The following is a 25,473-nucleotide window of genomic DNA, read 5'->3' on the forward strand; positions in this document are numbered from 1 at the left end:
GTTTCCAAAAACTCACCAGAGCGCAACGCGTAAAGCGGGCAGATAAACGAGGCGTAGCTTCGTACGGGGAATCAGGTTCTCCAACAGGGATACTTCACGAGAGTCCTGGGGAGCAACAGACAGCGACGGGAAAGAAAGGCAGATGCAGGAATATTCAAAACGATCCAACATCGATATTAGGGGGAACAGAGTATATAAAGCCCTCTGGGGCGCTGATTAGAACACACATCAGGTGCGTGATGGTAATTGATACTTGACTTAGAAGTGTGCGTTCGGCCACGGACCAATCATCACAGAATCCTCACAGAACCTTAAAGGAACGGAGCGTGGCGGGGAATGCAATTACTCAACAAAGTACCTTAAAGGAACGGAGCGAGTGGGTGGGGAGCGGACAAAACCTCACACGATCAGTTGTAACACAGAATGTCTGAACAGCTCCTAGGTGTGAGAGCAGTGTGTTATGTGTGAAACCCACCCCCTTCTCTCCTACAGCCACCCAACCAAACTACCTAGTCAAGATAAAATATAAATAATCTTTTCTCTCAAAATAAGCTTATGACAGGCACGTACGCACACAAAATGCCATCGAATGGTGTGGTAAGTAATTTTTATTGAAATTATTCCAGTGACAATGATTACATTTCTTTAAAAAGGCATACTTTATTACACAAATTTAGCAGAGTAACAAGAAGCAAATTATACACAGTTAAGACACAATTAAGTATTTACATTTTAGGGGTAGTTTCTTGTAATTTTTCCCATGAACTACATTAAGTTCTCACAAGACAGAGCATTAGAGAAGAGAAGTATAAAATATAAATAGGCACAAATATTAATTGGAACCACTCTTTTCCTCCTTCGCTTCATCATTGACGCAGGAAGATCATTGGTGTAAATATGGTTCACAACATCACCCAAGACACCTCTTTGCATAGCATCCTATTTTACTTTAAGTTTTTTCAAAAACGTGTCCTTCAGTATTGACAAAAATAAGAAAAACATCAGCAACGAATAAAAACAGTGATTAAAATGGCGATTACCGAGCAAGACTCCTTGTCCATTGAGTAATTCTGTTTGTATACAGTACAAAATGGTCTTCAAAGTATAAACAAAATAGTCTGGCTGAAGGCAACATACACTGCATTCAAACAGAGAAATATATATATTTTTTTACTAACAAATGATAGATTTGGGACAGCTGAACAATGGCCTAAATTAAAATAATAACAGCTTACAATAAATTAATTCCAAACTAGCATGGGGTCGATATACCACACTGGAGGCCAGTAATGATCCAATTCCAAGAATCAACAGGGTCAAAATGGAGTCGTGTGGTAAGATGATGACAGCGGAGAAAATGTAAATCAATAGAGGCCCTGCTGTGGCGCTAAAACAGAAGAGGCCAAGCTGCGGGCTACGGGTTCTGTTCCTTCAGCGGGACACGGTCAAAATATAAAGAGTCTTATATACTATTTACACATTAACCTTCGAAGCACCTTTTACACATCCAAAAACTGTGTGTGTACCTATGTGTGTAGGCTATATGTGTGTGTATTCTGTGACTCTACAGTGCATGTGCACTATGCTCTGCGTCCCACTTCTTTAAAAAGGATCACGACAACATTATGGGAGATGTGCTAACCATCTTCTCCAGAGTCAGACAAGAAGATAGATACCAGTTTCCTCTCTGTGCATTCACATGGCATCATTAGGTTAGTGGTATCTATCTTCTTGTCTGTCTCTGGAGAAGACAGTAAGCGCATTTCCCATAATGTTGGCGTGTTCCTTTAACACTAGAAAGCCAGATCAGCAACACAGTCACTTTTCTGACCTTCTCTGACCACATTATCACATACTGTTCCCTCTCATCAAACGGTATCACACACAGATCTCCATTAGCTACTGAAACAACTTGGCGAGTGTTAGTGACAACCAGGCCTTTTAGGGTGTGTTAACGGGAGGGTCTTGTGGGGTGTGTTAGCGGGAGGGTCTTGTGGGGTGCGTTAGCGGGAGGGTCTTGTGGGGTGTTAGCGGGAGGGACTTGAGGGGTGTGTTAGCGGGAGGGTCTTGTGGGGTGCGTTAGCGGGAGGGTCTTGTGGGGTGTGTTAGCGGGAGGGTCTTGTGGGGTGTGCAAACCAGTAGAAGACTATTTGCATTATCGGTGGCGTTCAGTGTAAATCGGTACCTTAGGTGCTTTTTAAAACACATTTTTATACAGATAAGCCTTCCGTGCGGTTTCTCTTTACTTTTTCTCCTCCTCTTTTTCTGTGATTTTCTCCCCATCCCAATTTACCTCTCGTGCCAATTCTCCCTCCCCTGTCCTGATCGTTGCTCGCATATGCCCCCCACTGGCCGGTTGTAGGGAGGATAGAAGCCTTGCATCACATGTCCCCTCCGATACATGTGGAGGCAGCCTGTCGCATCTTTTCACCTGCCAGTGCGGACTCTCATTTGGCGAGGAGTAACGTGTAGGAGGCTCACACTGCCCCCGCCATTTTCCTGACTTTGCTGTGCAGGCGCCCCAACCGACCTGCAGGAGTCGCTGTTCACAACGACCAGACTACCACCCTTCGACTTCCCACCCGCTAACTCTACCAATTGAGTTAGTATGACGGCCGGCCGACAGCCGGATTCGAACCCGGTGTCTCTTGCGTTGGTGACGAGTGCAATGTCCGCTGCGCCACCCAGCCGCCCCCCTTCTGTGCAGTTTCTCAAATACAATGCAAGTTTTGCCGTTTACTGTGCCTATAGCGTGACCACAAGAACATGGTGTTCAGTAACTTGTGATGCCCACTTCGCCACCACCATCTCAACATTCAAATACGTAAATCTGTACATTTGACCCGTACTCTTTAGAATATGTGAAATAGGCCTATTGAAAAGTTAAGTGCTGCGATTTAAAAAATATTATCGACAACATTAAAAACAATAGTTTTCCCATAATAAGTAAACACCCCTGACCTGCAATGCACCAAAGCATCATTAAGGTCCTTACTATTATTCATCCTACTGATACCGAGGCATATCATTAACCCTTGTGTGGTGATCATGTTTTTGTTACTAGGATTTAAAAACAATAAAGCCATAACAATCTATGTAAAAATACTCACAGATGTTAACTTTATCTCAATTACAAGCAATCTAGACAGCATACTGTATATGTAAATATTTGCCATTTTCCTCTGCTAGATCACATGTATCAATAAAAGTGCTATTCGGTTATATAAGTCCTATTCTGGAAAAATATAAATGAAACAAGGTGGAGGCAGACAGTGAAGGTACACAGTGAACCTTTTTGTTTCAGATCTACCAAGGTTTCTTGTTTTTACCTACAATTTCCACACTTTCTGGGACCTGAACACCATGTATGTAATATAATTGTGTAGGGGGGGTGCACACTACAGTGTGTGTTTATATGTTCTTCACATCAAATGAGCCAAAGCCATTGAGTCTCAGGTTGGAAAAATCATTCATTGTATCATTTCTCTTTTAGTAAACATTGAAAACAGATCCCATAGACATGAACACCACACAAGGGTTAATATCAATTAAATTAGTATGCAAAACTAAATGTTTGCTACATTTATATTATATATACAAAAAATATTGTAAAATACTGTAAATAAATTGACATGATAGTATAATTTCAATGATAAATGTAAACAATATTCTTTGACAAACATAAAGACCAGTGGAGAAGTGAACAGTAGCTTACTGGTTCTTCATGAACATGTAATGACCACCGAAATACTGAAATATATGACCAAACTAAGACTTTTTTGCTATTGAGCCCCCATAATTGAACTTTATCGACCAAAAGTCTGACATTCTGTTCTGAAATGCACAATTTCTCTTCCATTCAAGCACTAGGACATACGGAAATGTCACCAGAATGGTAAATACTTAAAAGGAGTTTTTTTTATCTGACATTTAGAAGCACAGAGTCTAAGAGCAGTTTTGGATGATGAGCGCTACATGACCGACGTTCAAAAATGGAGCAGCCTACTCCCCAACCGGCAATTCTCAAATGAATAATGAGAGAAAAGGTGCATTTATCACGGGAACAAAAAATGTTAAGGGACCTTCGGGGGGTATAACAGAACCATAGAGTTGCCATAGAAACGTACCAATGTAAAATGGTACGTGTCAGTTTGTCACAGGAGTGCTACAATATTCTCTGTTGAAGGTAGGTAGATGGTAGGGTTTGTGAGAAGGCAGGCGGATCGGGGGAGAACCACATTGGTCTGCAAATCCATTCAAGTCATTGTGGAGTGGAATCAATAGTTATATATAGGGCTGACAATCGAATGTGCATTACATTATGTAGATTTCAATGAGATGGCCTACATTGATTATTACAGCCTATTGGAAAACAATACTAACCAAGTTATTCAGTTAGAACAATTATATTTTTATATATCTTTTTAAGAAATTATTATTATCAACTATAAAAATCCCTGCAACTCCAACATTAAATTCTTCCAGTTTGACATTTGCACAAACCAGTATTGTTTTATATTATGCGGAGCAATCTATTAATGTAAACTTTGCTTATGAAATGTAGATCTAGAATAAGGCACTTATTTGTAGTGTTCCACAGCCTGCTTCATTCAACGCAGAGCCTTTCAAGCACAAGTAATACAATACAATTCAAGACAGAGAAGTTTGCATGTGGTGGGTATATTCGTACTGTACACCTCTTCAAAATATGAGCTGTCGACTTTCTGTAAAATAACCCAAAAGGCTTCAACAGTAGAACCAGGTCATCAGCTTCCATGTTGACAGTGGACACAAGAATAAACTCTTAAAACAAAGTGGGCAACGCTGTTAGAAATAACGCTTTAGTATCAAAAACAAAGTATCAAAAATATCCTTGAATGAATGACAAAAAAACAATGGAGTTAAACACGCCCTAACACAAACTGTTACCTCAAAAGACTAGGCAAACGGTATAGCCAACCCTTCCCTCTGGAAAAAAGCAAGGTGGCCATTTTGTAGCTGGTCATGGGGGGGAAAGTCCCCTCACTGCTCCTTGCGTTCGCACGGCGGTGTCTGTGGCTGGCCGGCACTTTGGTGGGGGTTCCAGAGCAGGGGGGCGCTGAATATGCCGATGATGCCCAGGTTGAGCACGAGGCCGAGGGCCAGCGCCCCGACGGTTCCCAGGAAGGACGGCAGCGCCCCCTGGGCCATGAGCCACGCCCTGCGAGATGTCATGTCTGCCAGCACTGCCTCCATCTGGAAGTGGGTGCCCACCACGGCGCAGATGTGGAAGAGCTGATGGCTGTGGCCTGTATGGAGGGAGAAGAAACCAGAACTTCGTTCATATTCTAGATACCAGCCAATGTCCCGTTTAAAGGATAACACTGGTATAATTCAACGCATGGCTCATTGCTAGCATCAAACAACACTAGGGGGAGACAGTGGCTCGGGAGGTAGAGCAGTCATCTGGTAATCTGGAGGTTCTCGGTTCGCAATGTGTCGAAGTGTCCTTGAGCAAGACACTTAACCCCTAACTGCTCTCAATGAGCAGGTTGGCACCTTGCATGGCCGTCTGCGTTTGAATGTGTGAGTGAATGGGTAAAATGTGAGGAACAAATTGTAAAGTGCTTTGGATAAAAGCGCTATATAAATGCAGCCATTTAGCATTTACTAGCTAAACTTCAGGCATCAGATCACAGAAGACAATAGAAGCCCTGGTGTGGAGCACACACCCAGAATGCCTTGCGGTCCGAGAATGACCGAGCACCTGTTGAAATGCTTTTAATGCAAGTAGAAGTAGAAAGCTTTATTGTCAATACAGTACAACAAAATTAGTTTGTGTAGCCAGCAAAACGATACCTAACTATAACTATACACATTCCATGTACCCATACACACACTACCATACATACATTAGTGTACCCTTACTCACTATCACACCACACATTCATGTACCCACATCAGGGGATGCTTCTATAAGACAACAGGTGAAGCAGTGCTTCACCAAAAAACACATAATACATAAAACATATTTTTTAGATGCCAACATTTCATTAGAATTACTATTTCCTCTGTGAATCATACCAAAAAGTGTCACTGGGTAGATGATGCATCGTGGGTATCATGCAGAACAGCGCCCCTTTCAGGTGACGCAGACACAGTGTTCTGCCTCACTAAGTCAATGTAATGAATGAGAGTCGAAATAGTACCTTATACGTCGTTGATTGGACAGTTATGGTTATGACGCATTTTAATGAACGACTAGTGAAGCACAGCTTCACTCATTTGTTTGAATCATGCACGTTCTCGACCTGAACATGATTGACACCCCTTCCAGCCATTCAGAGAACACCAGTTCCTAACATAACAGCTTAGTATATAAAAACAGAACAAAAACTAAATCAGAAATAAATGACAACAACAGACAGCAGTTAAAAGACAGTGATACCAGATAAAAAAAGTAGAATAAAATAATTTAGATAAAATCATCAGTCACTAATTAAAAAACAAAACTATAGGAACAGTGAGGACAAGAAAATAGTGCCTATGTATGACCAAAGGCCTGTCTAAACAAATGTGTTTTTAGTTTTTTTTTTTTAAAGAGTTTTCAGAGGGGGCAGTTCGCAGGTCCAGGTGGAGAGCGTTCCAGAGCCTTGGTGCAGTCACCTCGAAGGCTCGATCACCTTGTTTTTAGCCTGGACCTGGGGACCACGAGGAGGTGCTGATCGGCAGATCTGAGTGAGCGGGTGTTGGTGTAGGGATGGATGAGTTCAGTGATGTAGATAGGGGCCTGACCATGGAGTGCTCTGAAAGTAAAAGTGAGGACTTTGAAGTGAATTCTATTGTGTACCGGGAGCCAGTGCAGGGATACCAGAATGGGAGTGATGTGACATAATTTTTTTGACCTTGTGAGTAGCCTGGCTGCAGCATTTTGGACCATTTGTAGTTTATCTGTGGATGATTTGGTGAGACAGGTGAAAAGTGAGTTGCAGTAGTCAAGCCTAGAGGAAATAAAAGCATGCACGGACAGTTCTAATTCAGAGTGCGATATGATGGTGCGTAGTTTTGCAATGTTTCTGAGGTGAAAAAAGCAGGTGCGTGTGAGTGTTTTGACATGTTTGTATAGGTTCATGGCCTGGTCGAAGACAACACCCAGGTTTCTCAGGTGGGGACGTATGTTGTCTTTAAGGGACCCCAAGTGAGTGGCCACTCTAGCTGCAGTCTTTTCAGCTGCTACGATCAGCACCTCTGTTTTTTTTGCATTTAACTGGAGGAAGTTACTCCCCCATCCAACTCTCAATGCTGAGCAGGCACTCCTGGAGAAGGCTGAGTTTCTCCAAATTGTCGGGTTTAAAAGAGCAGAGTAGTTGTATGTCGTCTGCAACATGTCCTGCAATAGGACTTGTGAATCCAGGATAGGACTATACAGCGATCAAAGGACTCATCGTTAGAAGTGGACGTCATCATCGGACTTCGATGGACAACCACAAGCCTTAATTAATGGGTGAGATACTTTAAAACTCTCCAGCTAACGTTAGTAATCTAGCTAGGTCTCATGTTATTTTGTTAGTTAATAACCTAGCTAGCTAGTTTTTCACACTAACATGCAATCGTCTAGTGTCTTGTTTCATTTTGTGAAAAATATGCACGTTGTAATATTTGTAAACTTTTCAAAAGCTCATAAACACTGTTGGTGACTTGAGCATATTATTAACTTAGCTACTGTAGCTGTTCTTGTCATTTTAAGCTATGACGAATGCAATGCTTTTTACTATAATTATATAATTTTCTTATCTCTCCTAGGGTCATTATTGAAGTATTTTGGCACCCCACCTCCTGCCTATAATGTGCAAGAGGATACACCAGCCCAGGTTAGGGTGACCACCTGTCCCGCGACTCGCGGGACAGTCCTGATATTGGGCCGTTTGACCCGCGTCCCGCAACAACAAAACAATGTCCTGCAATTCAAAGATAAAAAAAAAGCAATTTTTTTTATTTTTCAAAGATTATTATTATTTTTTTTTTAAATGTTGTTAATTTAATGCCTCGTTCCAATACCCTCTTATATTTAAAATAAAAAAATCAGGCGACGTCACAAACCAATGCATTGCGCAGCCGAGCAATAGTATCCATCTGCAGGACCACAGCACCGACACTCTCCAGACCCTCGCTCCCATTGGCTGATTTGGGTCACATGACCGTCCCACCCAATGGTTGAATTGGAGTGGGACGGTCACGTGACCCAAATCAGCCAATGGGAGCGAGGGTCTGGAGAGTGTGGGTCCGCAAAGTGTCACAGTCCTGAGAGTGTCGGTGCTGTGGTCCTGCAGCAGGATGCATCTCCAGCCGAGGCTGCTGAGCAGCTCACTCGAGTCGCGCTGCCTGTCACCTGTCCGAGCCGGTGTTCTGCGAAATTCTACTACTCTGCTGAGAACTTCTGCCGTAGCGCGAATCGCCTATATGTTTGGACAGCTGGGTGACGTCACCCTATAGTTCACTCCGAATTCCAACAGGTGTACCGACATTTTATCATCTACAAATACATTCGGCTGCAAAGCCAATTACATGCAAATATTGACATGCATATACAGTTCAAAAGGTGCAATGAAAAACATATGTTTAAGATATAGTTTAAGATATATCAACAACAAGACTCAACAAGACGTTCGTCAGCAAGGTGGCAGGATATCGATTGTGGGTCATGCGCATGCGTGCGCCATGCGTGCCAGCAGGTAGTAGAATTTCGCAGAACACCGTTTCAGATGATCCCCAAAAGGTAGAATGCAGGATCTGCCACTGACAGGAGCTTCACCCATGGAGGAGAGGGGGACGTCACATATAGTTGTTCAGAGGAGCGCCTCTTCAGCAAGTCTGGCCCGACTATTATTGAGAACTGAATCAATCAGAGGGTCGGTTTGTTATAATAACAGAATACACGGGGAGTATCGCCGGGACACTGTCCAGAGGGAAGGGGGCAATAGAATCCGGAGGCTAATATCCCCAAAACCGGAGGCGAGTTTAATAAGATTAATAACAAAATGAGCTATATATAGCCTACCGTCTGCGTCGAATATGATATATAGGCATTTAAATAATAAATACATTTATTTAATTTTAATTAGCAATAAAACAAATTTAAATACTTTTTTTTTGCCCCCCCCCCCCCCCCCCTACGTGTCCCGCATTGTCCCGCAAAAGCAGTGCTGCTGTCCTGCGACTGAACCATTTTGACCTGGTCACCCTAGCCCAGGTGGATATTGACCAAGCTCAGGAGGACACACTAGCCAAGGCACATGATCCCTTTCAAAGTTTGATGTAGCTCTCCCATGCTTTATTGACAAACCATCTGCACCGGCCCGCCGATGCCGGAAGTTTAACCCTTCCACTGCTGTACTTTTCTCGTCTGCTTTTACTAGCGCTACTGTAACTAGCTCAGCTAGCCCTGTGTGTGTTAACACGGAGGAATTAACCAGGTTTGACTCCACCTGTTTGGAAATCCTTGATACCGTCGCTCCTCTAAAAACAAGGCGCTCCAAACCTAAACCTGAGCCCTGGTTGAACAACAGCACACGTTGTTACCACCAGAACAGAGTGGCTTTTATGACACACTTGATGGGTGCTTAACTGGGGTGGAGGGCGTAGAAAAAATCCTTATTGGGGACTGGAACACGGATATGCTACGTAAAGCAGCACCCGTCTTCAAGGCCTTCAGTAGATTTTCTGATCTGCACGGTTTCAGCCAGCTAATCACCCAACCCACAAGGGTGTGTGAATCAACCCAGACTACCATTGACCTCATCCTGACCTCCGACAAGTCCATGATCTCCAATAAAGGGGTGATAGCATGCGGGTTAAGTGATCATTATATGATATTCTGTTCCCGCAAAAAGCCAAAGCAAAAGGCTGGCTGTCACAAAATGGTCACATCTAGAGACCTCAAAACGTACTCTAGCGAGGCCTTTAACCTTGAACTGAAGAGCCTGGACTGGTCAGATGAACTCAATGGTACACTGGTTGAAGAAACCTGGCTTGGCTTCAAAACCAAATTCTCAACAATACTAAACAACATGGCCCCCCTAAGAACCACCAGGGTAAAAAATCGCGCTGAGCCGTGGATGCACACTGAAATACTGACCGCTATGAAAGCCAGAGACAAAAAATGCTCTGAATTTCATAAAAGTCAGTCAAAGCTTACCAAAAGCACAAGCAGTGAACTCCAAGCCCACGTGACTGAACTCAAACTAGAAAGAAACAGACTAAGAAATGACGTAAACTCCATGATAAAAACTGCAAAAAAAAATTTCATCAATGACAAAACTGAGGAAAACAAAAATAAACCACGTGAACTTTGGAAATTACTCAATAATCAACTAGGCTGCAGTAAAAAACTTAAAACCAGGTTCTCAAACATAAACATAAAGACGGACAACACGCTCATCACAGACAAACTGGATGTAGCCAATTACTTAAACACTTTCTTCACAAACATAGCCACAACACTGGTAAACAAACTACCCTCCCACTCAGGGCAGTATGGGGTAGAACACATAGTAGCATACTACAAGAACCTAGGCGTCCACAAAGACGATTTCAAACTGGAAATGGTAACTACAGATGAGGTACTCAATAAACTGAGCGCCCTCCAACCGAACAACATGACAACATCCCCTCCAAATTCCTCAGAGACTCAGCAGCCGCCATCACCCCAGTCATCACACACATAATAAACCTCTCCATAAAACAGGGACACGTCCCCAAGGACTTCAAAATAGCGAGAGTAACACCCCTGCACAAAAAGGGCAGCAAATTAGACCCAGGCAACTACCGCCCTGTTTCTATCCTTACATCCATCTCGAAAGTCATGGAAAAAATAGTATACGAACAGGTCGAAAAGTACCTTACGGATAAAAATCTAATCTACGAATTCCAATCTGGCTTCAGAACATCCCACTCCACTGACACATGCCTTCTCTATTTGAACGACCACATCAAGCAAGAGGTGGACGCGGGCAAATACTGCGGCATGGTCATGCTAGACCTACAAAAGGCCTTCGACACTGTCAATCACACCATTCTGATTGACAAGCTAAAAGCAATTGGTTTTGATAGTTTATCAGTGAGCTGGATACAATCCTACCTGGAGGGGAGAGAACAGATGGTGGAGGTAAACGGTACCCTATCCCCCCCCCTCACAGTGAACTGTGGTGTTCCACAAGGAAGCATACTAGGACCACTACTGTTCCTAATTTATGCAAATGACATGTCGTCAGCTTGTGACTGCAACTTGTTCCTGTTTGCGGACGACTCAGCCCTGCTGGTCTCTGACAAGAACAAATTACAGGTTGAAAAAACCCTCAGCTCGGAACTAGGCAAAATCTGCATATGGCTCGCCGACAACAAACTATCATTACACATGGGCAAAACAGAGTCCATTCTCTTCGGTTCAAATAACAAACTCAGCAAAACAGACGGCTTCTCAGTTACAGTGGGTGACAATATTGTCACAAGGAAAGATGAAATTACCTACCTGGGTTCCATCCTAGAGGCTAATCTTTCCTGTGACAAAATGGCATCCAATGTAATAAAACAAGTCAATCAACGAACTCGATTCTTGTACCGGATCTCCTCCCTGGTAAACAAGAATACCCTGAAGACTCTGGCAGGAGCACTCATTCAAGGGTACTACGACTATGCTTGCACCTCATGGTACCAAAGCACCTCAAAGGCACTAAAAACCAAATTACAAACATCTCAAAACAAACTAGTCAGACTACTGCTTGACCTGACTCCTAGAACCCACCTCACCCCTGCACACTTTGCCAACCTAGGATGGCTTAGAGTAGACAACAGAGTACAGCAACTTGCAATGGGCCTGGTCTACAAGATACACTACACGACCAAGGTACCCATGTACATGTCAAAATACTTCCCAAAGGTCAGTGAATACCACGATCACAACACCAGAGGGAGCTCCACAAATCATGTAAAACCCAGATTCGGCACAAACAAGGGACTAAACACGTTTCGCAATTATGCCACAACAATGTGGAACGCCCTACCCAAAGCTGTAAAGGAATGTAAATCACTACCCACCTTCAAAAACACTCTCAAAGAACACCTACGGGAGACTGCAATTCAAAACTGGCCCCTACAAATGTCCTAACCCAGTTGTACAATAAAGACCAAGCATGGCTTTGTCAGTATTCCAATGTACAGCCCCACCCAACCCAACACCTACCCAACCTCCTCCAATGTACAGTTTCCATGTCAAATGTATGTCAGTATTCCAATGTACAGTGTGTGTCCCCCCTACCCAACCCCCCCCCCCCCCCACCTCCAATGTACAGCCCCACCCCACCTACCCAACCTCCCCCAATTCACAGTTTCTATGTCAAATGTATATACTCTTCTTCTGGATTTTTTTAGTATCTCAAACAGTACTGTATTTGAAAATCTGGTATGTCATAAATGTATAGATGTAGCAGTACTGTCTATCTGTATGTCATGTGTGTCATATGATGAATTGAAAATGGGGGACCCTGATGGAAACATGACGAAAGTCTCTCAGGTCTGCATCCTCTTAACAATTGTATGTATTGAGCTGTACTGTACTGTACCCATTCTGCAATCTGTTAATAAACGTTTCAATCAATCAATCAATCAATCAAACACGTTAAGCCAGACTAGAGTGCAGGAGGGCTGAACGACAGTGGAAAAAGGACAAGCTGCAGGTGTCTTTTGACATTCTGAAGGATAGCTGGTGTAGATATCAGCAAACTGTTAACACAATGGACGCCAGACCCGACATATTTCGAGTTAACTCGCCATTGCTTGAGCGCCAAACCCGAGAAAAGACGGGTTTTAATCGTTATTTCTTTTTTTGATCTACTTTTTTCTCCCATTTTCAATTTTTCTCCCATCCCAATTTCATATTGTCCAATTCTACCCTCCCCTGTCTCGAACGCTGTTAGGCCATGCCTCCCACAGGCCGGCTGCAATGTGGACGAAGCCTTGCATCACGTGTCCCCTCCGGTACACGAGGAGGCAGCCGTCGCATCTTTTCACCTGCACAGCGCCATCTCTCAGCGGCGAGGGTCTGCATGGGAGGGACACGCCGCCCCCGTTGCTTCCTGATTCTGCTGAGCAGGCGCACCAACCGACCTGTAGGAGTCGCTGTCCACAACGTCCGTATGTACGACCAGCCAAGCTGGTAGCAATGCCGAGAGCTGGGCTCGAACCCAGCATCTCCTGCATTAGTGGCGAGCGCCTTTTTGCAGTACATCATAGACAAGGTAAGGACTATATGTTATCAATCTTGCATTGATCCGATAATTCTTTCCTGCGATCGCAGCGTGTTTGGTGTGTGTGTGCCATGTCCCGTTGGTTGCGATCAAAGCACGGAGGGGCGGCTTCCCCCCCCCCTTTCATGCATCCATGATGAAACATAATACCGATAATCTAGCGTTGATTTCAGATTGATTATTGATCCAGGCGAGAAATGGCACGATTTATAATGAAATGCAGTAAAACGCTGTTTGCCGGCGTTTCCTGGGATTACACAGAATCACTCTAAAACTATACTCATATTCACCACGGTATAAAACGGAAATGTATGGAATGAAAAAATTATCTGTTTTTTGCATCTTGACCAGAAGAAACTCAATGACAATCGACTATGTTATTAGATCCATAGCTATAATATTTAATATAGTTTCAGCACTGCAAACACCAGCATTTATCCCCATTGAACAAAGCGCTGGCACACACGACCATACGCCCACAGCGACCTCTGGCGCTGAACCTGTTAAAGTTGAAAAAACTAAGCATTTTTCTTCAAATCATTTGTCACAAGCCTTGTGTTCTTTTTAAAACATTTAATTATATTATTGATGTCCCCCAGCTTGTCTGTCTTGAAGCTTCCACTGAAACATGTGAGCTTTTTATTCAGTTTTTTTATTGACAAAGTTGCCAACATTAGAGCTAGCACGTTCACCCATACATGCGTGACCATTCTACTACTGTCACCTGCCCTGCCACCTTTAGCCAGTTTGAGCCTGTGTCCCTTGCTCAGCTAGAGGAAATTATTGCCCATATGAAGCCCTCAGGCTCCCCCTTAGATGTCCTTCCCCCTCACCTTGTCAAAGAGGTCAGCAGGGTTATAGGACCAAATGTCCTAATGATCATGAACAACAGCCTTGCAGGTGATGTACCTGTACTTTTTAAACATGCTGTGGTGCAACCGCTGATTAAAAAGCCTAACCTGGATGCCTATGTCCTCTCTAATTTCAGGCCTATCTCCAAGCTCCCGTTTTTATCCAACATTTTGGAAAAAAAATGTACTTGTCCAATTAATGTCTTTCCTTGACACACATGGCATTCTGGAGGTTTTCCAATCTGGTTTTAGAGCAGTTCACAGTACCGAGACTGCACTCTTAAGAGTTTTTAATGATATCCTTCTGGCCACTGACTCTGGTGACTCCCTTATCCTCGTACTTTTGGATCTCACTGCTGCCTTCGACACAGTGGATCACAATATTCTGCCCCACCGTTTGGAGCACTGGGTTGGCATTAAAGGCTCAGCCCTAGAGTTTTTTAGATCATACTTGTCTGAGAGAAGCTTTTGTGTTAGCCTGGGCGACGCTGTATCCTCCACAGCACCTCTCCCCTGCGGGGTTCCCCAGGGCTCAATTCTCGGGGCAATTTTATTTGTGATACGTTACCGCTACTGTTCCTAATTTATGCAAATGACATGTCGTCAGCTTGTGACTGCAACTTGTTCTTGTTCGTGGACGACTCAGCCCTGCCGGTCTCTGACAAGAACAAGTTACAGGTTGAAAAAAACCCTCAGCTCAGAACTCGGCAGAATCTGCACCTGGCTCGCTAATAACAAACTATCATTACACCTGGGTAAAACCAAGTCCATTCTCTTCCGATCAAATAACAAACTCAGCAAGACCGACGGCCTCTCAGTTACAGTGGGTGACAATATTGTCACAAGGAAAGATGAAATTACATACCTGGGTTCCATCCTAGAGGCAAATCTTTCCTGTGACAAAATGGCATCCAATGTAATAAAAAAAGTCAACCAACGAACTAGATTCCTATACCGGATCTCCTCTCTGGTAAACAAGAATACCCTGAAGACTCTGGCAGGAGCACTCATTCAAGGGTAGGGCTGGGCGATATGGAAAAAAATCATATTGCGATAACGATATGATCATTTTATTTTATTTCTCGATATCGATAATTATCGAAGTATACATTTTTTTTTTTTTTTTTTTTTTTAACAACATATGTATGTTTATTTATTTTGCAGCAATTCTTTGTCATTGCCGCCATCTTTAGTGTTACATCCCCTCACACTCCAGTTCTCAGGCTGCAGCTGGTTTAAAAGCTAAAGTAAACCGACTTCTCTGCTGGCTGTGGCTCCAGAGGAGTTGAACAGTTCTGGCTCTGCTAGTTTATTTTCGATCTTTTGGCGCTTTTTTGGTGGACAAACCACCGCACATGTGCACTGTGACTCGTGACTGGAGTCTAGTTCTGCTAGCACACATAGCCTACTGTGTACAGACGGTTTCAAAATGTATTTTAAATTAGAAAGCAAACAAAATAAATGGACAAGAGAAAAAGAAATCTGAATTTGGTCAGTATTGTCATTTGGACAAGCAAAGCCATTACTTTAAGTTGCAGGCAAGAAAGACAAGTCTGTCCACTGTCTCTGGTTTTAAAACTGCCCTGTTGCAGGTAAAAAAAAAAAAAAAAAAAAAAAAAATAATTTCGATATTCGATATCGATTATTAAAATATATCGCGATATTTATCGTTATCGTTATATCGCCCAGCCCTATTCAAGGGTACTACGACTATGCTTGCACCTCATGGTACCAAAGCACCCCAAAGGCGCTAAAAACAAGATTACAAACATCACAAAACAAACTGGTCAGACTACTACTTGACCTTACTCCTAGAACCCACCTCACCCCTGCCCACTTTGACAACCTAGGATGGCTTAGAGTAGACGACAGAGTACAGCAACTTGCAATGGGCCTGGTCTACAAGATACACTATACGACTAAGGTACCCATGTACATGTCAAAATACTTCCCAAAGGTCAGTGAATACCATGACCACAACACCAGAGGGAGCTCAACAAATCATGTTAAACACAGATTCGGCTCAAACAAGGGACTAAACACGTTTCGCAATTATGCCACATCAATGTGTTGCGATAGCTTCTCTGTATCATGTTTACTGTAAATGTGTTTGGGGGGGAAATGTCTGGGCTGCAAAGTAAGCCGTATGGTAATAGCCTATCAGGCCAATACATATCAATACAGGTCAAATATATTGTTTTCCCCCAAAATACAGTGAACATGGCTACAGTATTCGGTTAGCACAGACTCAGTCTTCTGTTTGATATTATATATATATTTAAAAAAAAAAAGTGGTTGCCTAGTGGAGATTTAGGATTCACTGTGTACCCTTGCCTAAATGTAAGGGGTATTTGAACAAGGTGGGACGGGGCACCGGGAAATTTCGCTGGGAAATCTCCCTTATTTTCAAATCCCTATGTTGACAGCTATGTCCTGTCTTTAGCAATTTTTGAAGTCACCAGACAGTCACCAGACAGACCACACAGACAGTGGTGGATGTTTTAAAAATAAAAATGTTGCTTCACCAAAAAATGTGGTCAGCAGCCGCCACTGACCCACACCCTCTGCTACACTTATTCACAAGAACACTATAAACGTTTTTTTAAGCATTGCAAAACACCATACAGTAGAGAGAAAAATATTGCACATCAGCAGGAAATATTGCACCTTAGAGAATGACATTATTGCATTATATATTATAATATATATATTATATGTCCCAACATCTGCACATACATGTATAAAATAAATTATAGTGAGGTAGATGTGGTGGTAATAGGGGGGGGGGGGGGGATGATAGATTGTTCAGTTCCGTGATGGCTCCTGGGAAGAGGCTGCAGGCTTTGACGATCCTGTATCGCCTCCCAGATGGTAATAGGGAGAAGAGGTGGTGAGAGGGGTGGGTTTCATCCTTCAGGATGCTGCAGTACTAGCTCTGCGGAGACCGGTGATTTTTTGGGAGATGTTTATGACTCTCTGGAGGGATTTTCTTTCAGTTTCTGTGCAGTTTGCGTACCATGCTGTTATGGAGTATGTTAAAATGCTCTCAATAGAGTGGTAGAAGCCTTAAAGGGGAACTATTTTACTATTTCTTTCACTATTTGGGCACTTTTACACAATTCCTGTGAGTTTATGGAACACCTCTGTAATTTTAATTTTTTTTTAATTCATTGTTTTGTATTTCTAATCAAGTACTCAAAAACAGCATTTTTCTACCTCAAGATCTTAAGCCGCTTTGAGCTGATGTGGCATGGGGTGCATGGGCCTGATGCTACACAGCCACATTATTATGCAGCTGAGTCTCTCTGACATCACAGATCAGCATATTTTCAGATGACTCAGTTCAGTGAGGGTGAATATTGTGAGAGGAGAATTGGAAGAATGCGCCAATATGAGAATTAGAGACATAGATCATATTAATATAAGTCCACATAGCTAGGAAACAATGCTAAACACTGAAAAAGGCCATTTATAAGATAGTTCCCCTTTAAAGGTCAACCTTCACGTTGTATTTTTGTTCAATAAACAATGTGGACTAGGCCAACAGTGACTTTCATGAAGAATGGGGAAAAAAAGTATTGAAATTGACCCAGTTTTAGCGTTTTTATCAAACATTTTGTCTGCCCAACACAATCACCACGCACGTGCATATTTTAATCAATGGTTCATAACGTGCGTGTGTAATCTAAATGATCGTCACAACAGGTGCAGGGCACCAGGGGGCTCACCAGGGGGCGCTGAGAGTCACACACAGCTAGTGGCAGGCACTGATATATGCTTGCTACTACTAGCCGAATGAAAATGTATCTGTTTCACCTAACACTATTGCTCCGTGATTATAGCCACCCATCTCTAAAGCCACAACCACGTTACCATATTTGTAATAATGTAAATCATTGTTTCGTTGTACACATATTGTGTTTATAACGTTAGTAGCTAACATAGCTTAGCTTGGTAGCTATTGTGCTAACAAAATATCCTGACATCCGGCTCGCTGGCCGGCATGAACGGCCGACCCAAAATGGTTCTCTCCTCTCTGTACACCCCGTCCCCACGGGTACCCTGCCGGGGGGCCCATGGACGCGACAACGGCGACAATGGTGGCAGCCTGTAGGGTGCTCGAGCCCGTAAAGGCTAGTGCCGGTACACGATAGCTATGAGCTAACAACGGCCGCCGCTGTTGTCGCGTCCACAAGCTCCTCCGCAGGACACCCGCGAGGACGGGGGCACACAAAGAGGAGAGAACCATAGGCTAACGTCAGTGTAGTGGTCCCGACTGTAGGCAGCAGGGACGGCGGAGCTATAGGCTAACTGTGATGCACCGAGTGGGCCACCATTGAACTAGTACTATGACCCGGACGGGCAAGGCATTTCCTGAAGTGACGTCACGGCCGTGCTAGCTTTTAGATTCGGCTCATTAATATGCACCTGTAGTGACGTCGGCGTTTGATAAGCTTTTTTGATTCGCGCGTGCATGTTATTCGTGCGTGGACCTTTTTAACTCTTTCAGAGTGGCATTTCCGGTGTCAAATGGAAAAAAATAAATAATGAAATTATATACCAATGATGTAAACTACCCATAATTGATCAGTAGGGTTTAACCTGGAGGTTGGGCTTTAAAGGAAAACTCCAACATTTTGGGAAATTAGCTTATTTGCCATCTACCCTGGAGTTAGACAAGAAGATACATGCCTTTTTCTTCTCTGTGCATGCAGTAGGAAGACGTTGGGAACTATGCTAATGGGGGAACCTACTTCCAGTGACTGACGGTAAGCTAGGCTAACGGTGCACGTCTTCCTACTCCTACTGCATGCACACAGAAGAAAAAGGTATGTATCTTAACACTCCAACATTTTGGGAACCCTGGAGTTAGACAAGAAGATGCATACATTTTTCTTCTCTGTGCATGCAGTAGGAGTAGGAAAACGTTTGGAACTAGGCTAATGGAGGAACCTACTTCCAGTGACTGACGCTAAGCTAGGCTAACGGTGCGTGTCTTCCTACTCCTACTGCATGCACACAGAGAAGAAAAGGGGTATGTATCTTCTTGTCTAACTCCAGGGTAGATGCCAAATAAGCTAATTTCCCAAAATGTAGGAGTTTTCCTTTAACACTTTGGATGCCACGGACGACATAACACGCGTTAGCAGTCCGCCCCCTGAATGCCCATCACAACAATTAGCGTGATTTTTTTTTATTAGCGATCTGAATTCATATTTCATCAACCGAGTCTACCGTTGGGAAACCATCCCCATCAGGCGCTCAGATGTGAAAAAAGCGCCCCCTATCGTCTCCCAGATGGTAATGCACCCTTTTGGAATGGACTCAATGAAAATGGATGAGAAAAAAAAACTCCGGAATCCACATTTTACTTCTCACGCATGTAACCGGAGATGATCCCAGTCATTGTGGAGCCTCAGGAATGCGTGGAATATGTGTTTACAGTATGTTGCATTGGATCAATAAAAGGATAGATTTTTGGAATGGCGATCAGGAATTGGAATAATCTTTTTGGATACCATCTGATCTCAGGTAAGGAATCTATTTTACCAGTCTTAGGATAATCAGACCTGTTTTCACGGAGATATAAGCTTTTCCCCTATGTGTGATATGGCTGTTTGACTGTGCGAGCGATCAGGAACTAAGAGAATAGATTTTCAGCTTGCGGCACCAGCGTGCATACGTACACATATACTATCGATAATCCAGCGTTTATTTGAAAACGATTCATAAATAGGCCGAAAAATTACAACGTTCTATAATATTCCAGTACAGGGCGTTTAGCACGGAATCTTTTTTTTTCTTCTTGAAAACGAGGGCTTTTCAAAATGCTATAAAACGGAAATTAACCGATAAAAAAACAATCCGCTTCGACAATGTTGACTGGAAAATGAGTCATTGATAAGCGACGGGCAGATTAGACACATAATTTAAAACATAGATTAGGCGATATTACCGCTAACATTGAAGTGGATGGTGGGCATTCAAGCACTAAATGTGCGCCCCCTGCTGGGCACTGAAAGTGTTAAGCAGCTCAGTAGACAGGTTGGTTTTTGGTGGCTCTAACCTCTCACATTATGAAGACCATGGAGAGGTTGGTCCTCGAGCAACTCCGCCCGGCGATCAAACCCCACCTCGACCCACTCCAGTTCACCTACCAGCTCCGACTCGGGGTAGAAGATGCTGTCATCTACCTGCAGCCTACACTCACCTATACAAGTGCTTCGATACCATACTGTATGATACAGCCTGGGCTGTTGGGTGAGAAGTTAGAGGTGATGCAGGCCGCTGTTGGGCCTTTTTTTTTTTTACCAGTGCAGTGGTTTTGGCGGTCCATTTGAGGTCCTTAGTGATGCGGGTCCCTAGGAACTTAAAGCAAGCCAAGATATCTACCTAGCCACTAGCATGCAAGTGAAATTCTAGTATCAGGCCACATTAGCCAAACGTCTAGCATCAGGCCACATTAGCTAAACTTCTAGCATCAGATCACATTAGCTAAACTTCTAGCATCAGATCACATTAGCCAAACTTCTAGCATCAGATCACATTAGCCAAGCTTCTCGCATGAGACCACATTAGCTAAACTTCTAGCATCAGATCACATTAGCCAAACTTCTAGCATCAGATCACATTAGCCAAGCTTCTAGCATCAGACCACACTACAGTAGTTAAACTTCTAGCATCAGACCACACTAGTTAAACTTCTAGCATCAGACCACACTAATTAAACTTCTAGCATCAGACCACACTAGTTAAACTTCTAGCATCAGACCACACTAATTAAACTTCTAGCATCAGACCACACTAGTTAAACTTCTAGCATCAGACCACACTAGTTAAACTTCTAGCATCAGACCACACTAGTTAAACTTCTAGCATCAGACCACACTAGTTAAACTTCTAGCATCAGACCACACTAGTTAAACTTCTAGCATCAGACCACACTAGTTAAACTTCTAGCATCAGACCACACTAGTTAAACTTCTAGCATCAGACCACACTAGTTAAACTTCTAGCATCAGACCACACTAGTTAAACTTCTAGCATCAGACCACACTCTCGCACTGCAGCCCGACTCTGGAACTCCCTCCCTCAGTCCATCAGAGACTCCCCCACACTCTCCACCTTCAAATCCTGCCTCAAAACCCACCTGTTCTCCCTAGCCTTCAACCCCCCCCCCCCCCCCCCCCTCCGACCTGATTGATGTCTGTTCCTGTCGCTCTATGTTTTTGTGTGATCTCATGCTGCTTTCCCCTGTTTCCCCCGTTGTCTTATGTTCCTTTTTTGTTTCTTTGTTTTTACTATGTTCCTATACCTACTGTCAGCGACTTCGGGTCCTTGAGAAGCGCTATATAAATAAAATGTATTATTATTATTATTAAGAACAGGCTGGACAAGCTGTTCAGGAAAGCCAGTAACGTGGTGGGGGTGGACTCTCTGGCGGTGGTGTCAGAGAGGAGGAGCCTTGCGAAGCTCCATGCCATCATGGACAACAAGTCCTTCATACCAACAGCCATCAGATTGGACAATGCTTCACTGTGCCTCACTGCCTCACTGAGTAAATCCCTGTACATTCACATTTTACTATAGGTATACCTTCCTGGACATTTACATTTTACTGTACATTTTTACTGTATATTACTGTATTGTCGGACTGTCATATCTACATATTTTAGAATGTATATTTCTATTTTCATTTTTGACTAACTTAATTGGTGCTGAATTTCCCTCGGGATCAATAAAGTAAGATAAAATAAGATATTCCTTTATTGATCCCCTTGGGGGAAATTCAGGCATCATAGCAGCATGGGGAGGGGGGGTACAGGTAGTAGAAGACATTCTACTTCTATCTATCTATCTATCTATCTATCTATCTATCTATCTATCTATCTATCTATCTATCTATCTATCTATCACAAAGCCAGACAAAAAGAAAAGCCCAAGCCAGTATAAGTGCATTTTTGGACATACCAAAGTAATCAAAGCGCCCTGGGGCCAGCCTCTCCGGGAGGTGGGAGGCAAACAGGAAGCAGGTGAGGAAGGCAAAGAGGAGGTGGTAACAGTGGCTGGACAAGGCCTCACTGTGGCTGCAGCTTCCCCCACAGCACAGCAACAGCTACAGAGCAGAGAAGGTACAGTATTAGTAGTGTGCAACGGCAGAAAGAGATACTGACCTAGGATAAGGCTGCTCTGGTCACATGACCATATACACCTCATTATGACTGGTCTTAGATCAGCACTACTACTTGCTTACTACAGTACTCTTACATGCTTGATAAATACAGTCTGATGATTTAGTCCATAATTCCATAACTGTCTATACTGTAGGAGACTGAAACCTATGAACCAAATAGTCATTCTTACATCATTGGGTTGACTTCTGGAGAATGAAATAATAGTAAAAATAAATAATTCCTTGATTTGCTGGTGACCCCCTGAAATCCGCACAAGGACCTCTGGGGGTCCTCGGACCCCACACTGGGAACCAGTGGTCTGCCAATTTGTTTATTTTACTATAAAAGGGCTTTGATGTACTTTCCCCATAAATACAAAAATAAAAATATCCCCCAAATCCCCTCATTTATTTAATTCCTGGTGCCCAGCAGCACCCCCTTGTGGTTGAGTTGAGTGGGTCCCTCTTGGAACCTGAATTGATAGAATGGCCATTCCCACCATTCCCATTCAACTCTACAGTCTGGAATGGTCATTTGGCTGAAACACCTTATTAATATATATTAATATATGGCACTGTGGCCTTGTCTAAGATGTCTGATTAACCCTTTCTCTGCCACGCGTATATCCATCCTTATACCATCCTCTGCCAGCTCTATTTGTCTATGGAGATGTTCCCCTTCTTTGCAGGGCTATAACTTTTTAAATTGTATTGCTAAATTGACATTACTATGGCCCATTCAACGTCAAGTATCTATCGTTTAGGATGTAGCAAGGTTCTACTTTTTCATTCACATATTCATACTAAAATACGGTCTAAAGTATAAATATGTTTTTATCGTTCATAGAAGAATTTGTGATATCTGTGGTGCTCAATTGGTATCCTTAAATGGGACTCCATGAGCCTTCAAACAATCCAATAACTGTGCGTAAAAATAATATGTGGAACTGGTGAGGTACATTTTTAATGTATATCTTGATAGCTACAAAAACCCTGTTTGTTGAAAACATCTCCCAATGTGTGTATGCCCTGCTTTTCCCATTTGGGGTATCTTATAGGTTGTTTTCCAATAAGGAGTGCATTGTTATTGAATAGGAGAGTATGGCTATGCCATTTATGTTGGTTAGAATATTTTTTTTGTGTTTCACGCCATATCCGGATCACATGTGTAATAAGGGGGCCAAATTTCAATTCGCATTGCTTAATTGATAATATGGTGTATACTATGTCCTGCAGTCTATGTGGTGCTACTATATTTTCTTCTACGGTTCTCCAGGATACAGATGCTTGTAAGTCAAACCAGGTTGTCAGTGGTCTTAAAGAGTACGCTTTAAAATAGTGGTAAAAGTCTGGAAATGCCAAACCTCCGTCGGCTTTGTTTCTCTGTGCGGTGGATCTTTTTATTCGTGGAGGTTTGTTATTCCAAATAAATGTATATGCGGTGGAGTGTAATTTTTTCCAGTAACCATCAGGAAGGGGTAACTGTAACATTGAGCTAATGAAGTTGATTCTAGGTAAAACATCCATCTTAACTATTGATACTCGTGCCTGTACTGAGTTTTTAAGTTTGGACCACCTGTCAAAGTCATATTTGATCTTATCTTGGATTTTCGTGTAATTGTACTTCACCGTTTGGCTTATAGTAGGGAATACCTCAATTCCTAAACATCTGAAGTGTTTAACCATTGGCATTTCTTCTGGAAGGAGTATATTCTTTGCAGGGGCATTAAGTGGAAGGAAAGCCGACTTTGGCCAATTTATCCTAAATCCCGATAGATTGCCAAAGTCATCAATCAACTTGAGAAGATGAGGCATTGAGGTGTTAGGGTTTTGCATGAACAATATTACGTTGTCCGCATATAAACTAATAGATGTTGTGTGCCCTTAATTGCGATTGGTTCTATGGATTGGGATTGTCTTATATATTGTGCTAAAGGCTCTAATGATAAAGCGAATAGTCCGGGACTAAGAGGGCAACCCTGTCTGGAAGAGCGCGATACCATAAAGATTTCGGAGGTGATTATACCTGTTGTAATCATGGCCGATCATAAATTCTTCTATGAAAGAGAGACATCGAGAGGATTCGTATCTGATTTCTATCATCACTTACTAACGTCTTCGTATGGAATCCTCCCCCTAGACTCAGTCTGGAGGAGGGATATACCAGACTTGGAAATAGATTTTGATTGGCAAGAAGTCTGGGCAAACGTTCGAATTGCGTCACGTAACCCGGACCATCAATAAATGTATCTTAATTATATTCATAGGACATACCTGACTCCTATAAAATTGAACAGAATGGGACTTAAACAAGACTCCCTATGTTCCTTATGTACAAATGGGGATGAGGGTACATTCATGCACATGTATTGGGATTAGTGTTGTCAAAAATATCGAAGTATCGATAAATATCGATACTGAATATTTAAAACAGTTACGATACTCATTTCCCGAAATACCGATACTTTCTGTAGTATCGGTACCCGCTGGCAGTGTTCTACCGGAAGTTTGTTGACACGCTGTTCAGAGCACGCTTGCCCCTCCAGCTGTTCAGAGCACGCTTCCCCCTCCAGCCCTCCCCCTCACAGAGCGAGCCGTCGGCGTCTTCACTCTTCAGTAAACATTTTAGCTGAGTGAACTAAGATGGCAGATGCAGCGCCTCCACAACTTAAAGATAAAGAAAACAGCAGAAGTGCTGTTTGGAAGTACTTCGGTTTTGAAGTAAACACAGAAGGGAAAGTTAAAGATGTCACAATGCCCATTTGCAAGCGGTGTTACAGGGCAGTGCAACGAAAGGTGCCAACACCTCAAATATGGCAAAACACCTGAAGGACCGGCACGCGGATCTCCACAAAGAAATGAAAGAGGTTTGTGACTGAAGCATTAAACCACTAACTCTAGTTTAATACAAGATACGTTGTCTACTGATGGCGCATCATATCAACAGCTGATTCGTTGTACGTTACAGCTATTAGCTAACGTTAGATAGCTACTGCTAGTCGTTCCTCTGTTAGCTTATGCTAGCTAGCCGGCTACCGCATGGAAACGGAGTAAAATTACGTTTAAACGTTATGTCGAGGTCATACAATACTACACTCGACACGAGGTTGGTTAACGTTACCAGCCCGGAGAAATCTCTCTCTCTCTCTCTCTCTCTCTCTCTCTCTCT

General features: G+C 43.0%; 1 protein-coding gene across 1 annotated transcript in view; it reads right to left on the reverse strand.

Annotated features, from left to right (window-relative positions):
* Positions 1-635: 635 nt before the first annotated feature.
* Positions 636-25,473, reverse strand: part of paqr6 (progestin and adipoQ receptor family member VI) — an 86,829-nt gene continuing 61,991 nt past the window's right edge. Inside the window, exons 7-8 of the mRNA XM_084337009.1 lie at positions 22,103-22,247; positions 636-5,288 (exon numbers count right to left, since the gene is read on the reverse strand). Coding sequence (XP_084193135.1) covers positions 5,023-5,288; positions 22,103-22,247 — 411 coding nt within the window. The 3' untranslated portion in view covers positions 636-5,022. The remainder of the gene's footprint in view (positions 5,289-22,102; positions 22,248-25,473) is intronic.

This window comes from Notolepis coatsorum (assembly GCF_963971535.1).
Source record: "Notolepis coatsorum genome assembly, chromosome: 19".
Lineage (NCBI taxonomy): Eukaryota > Metazoa > Chordata > Actinopteri > Aulopiformes > Paralepididae > Notolepis > Notolepis coatsorum.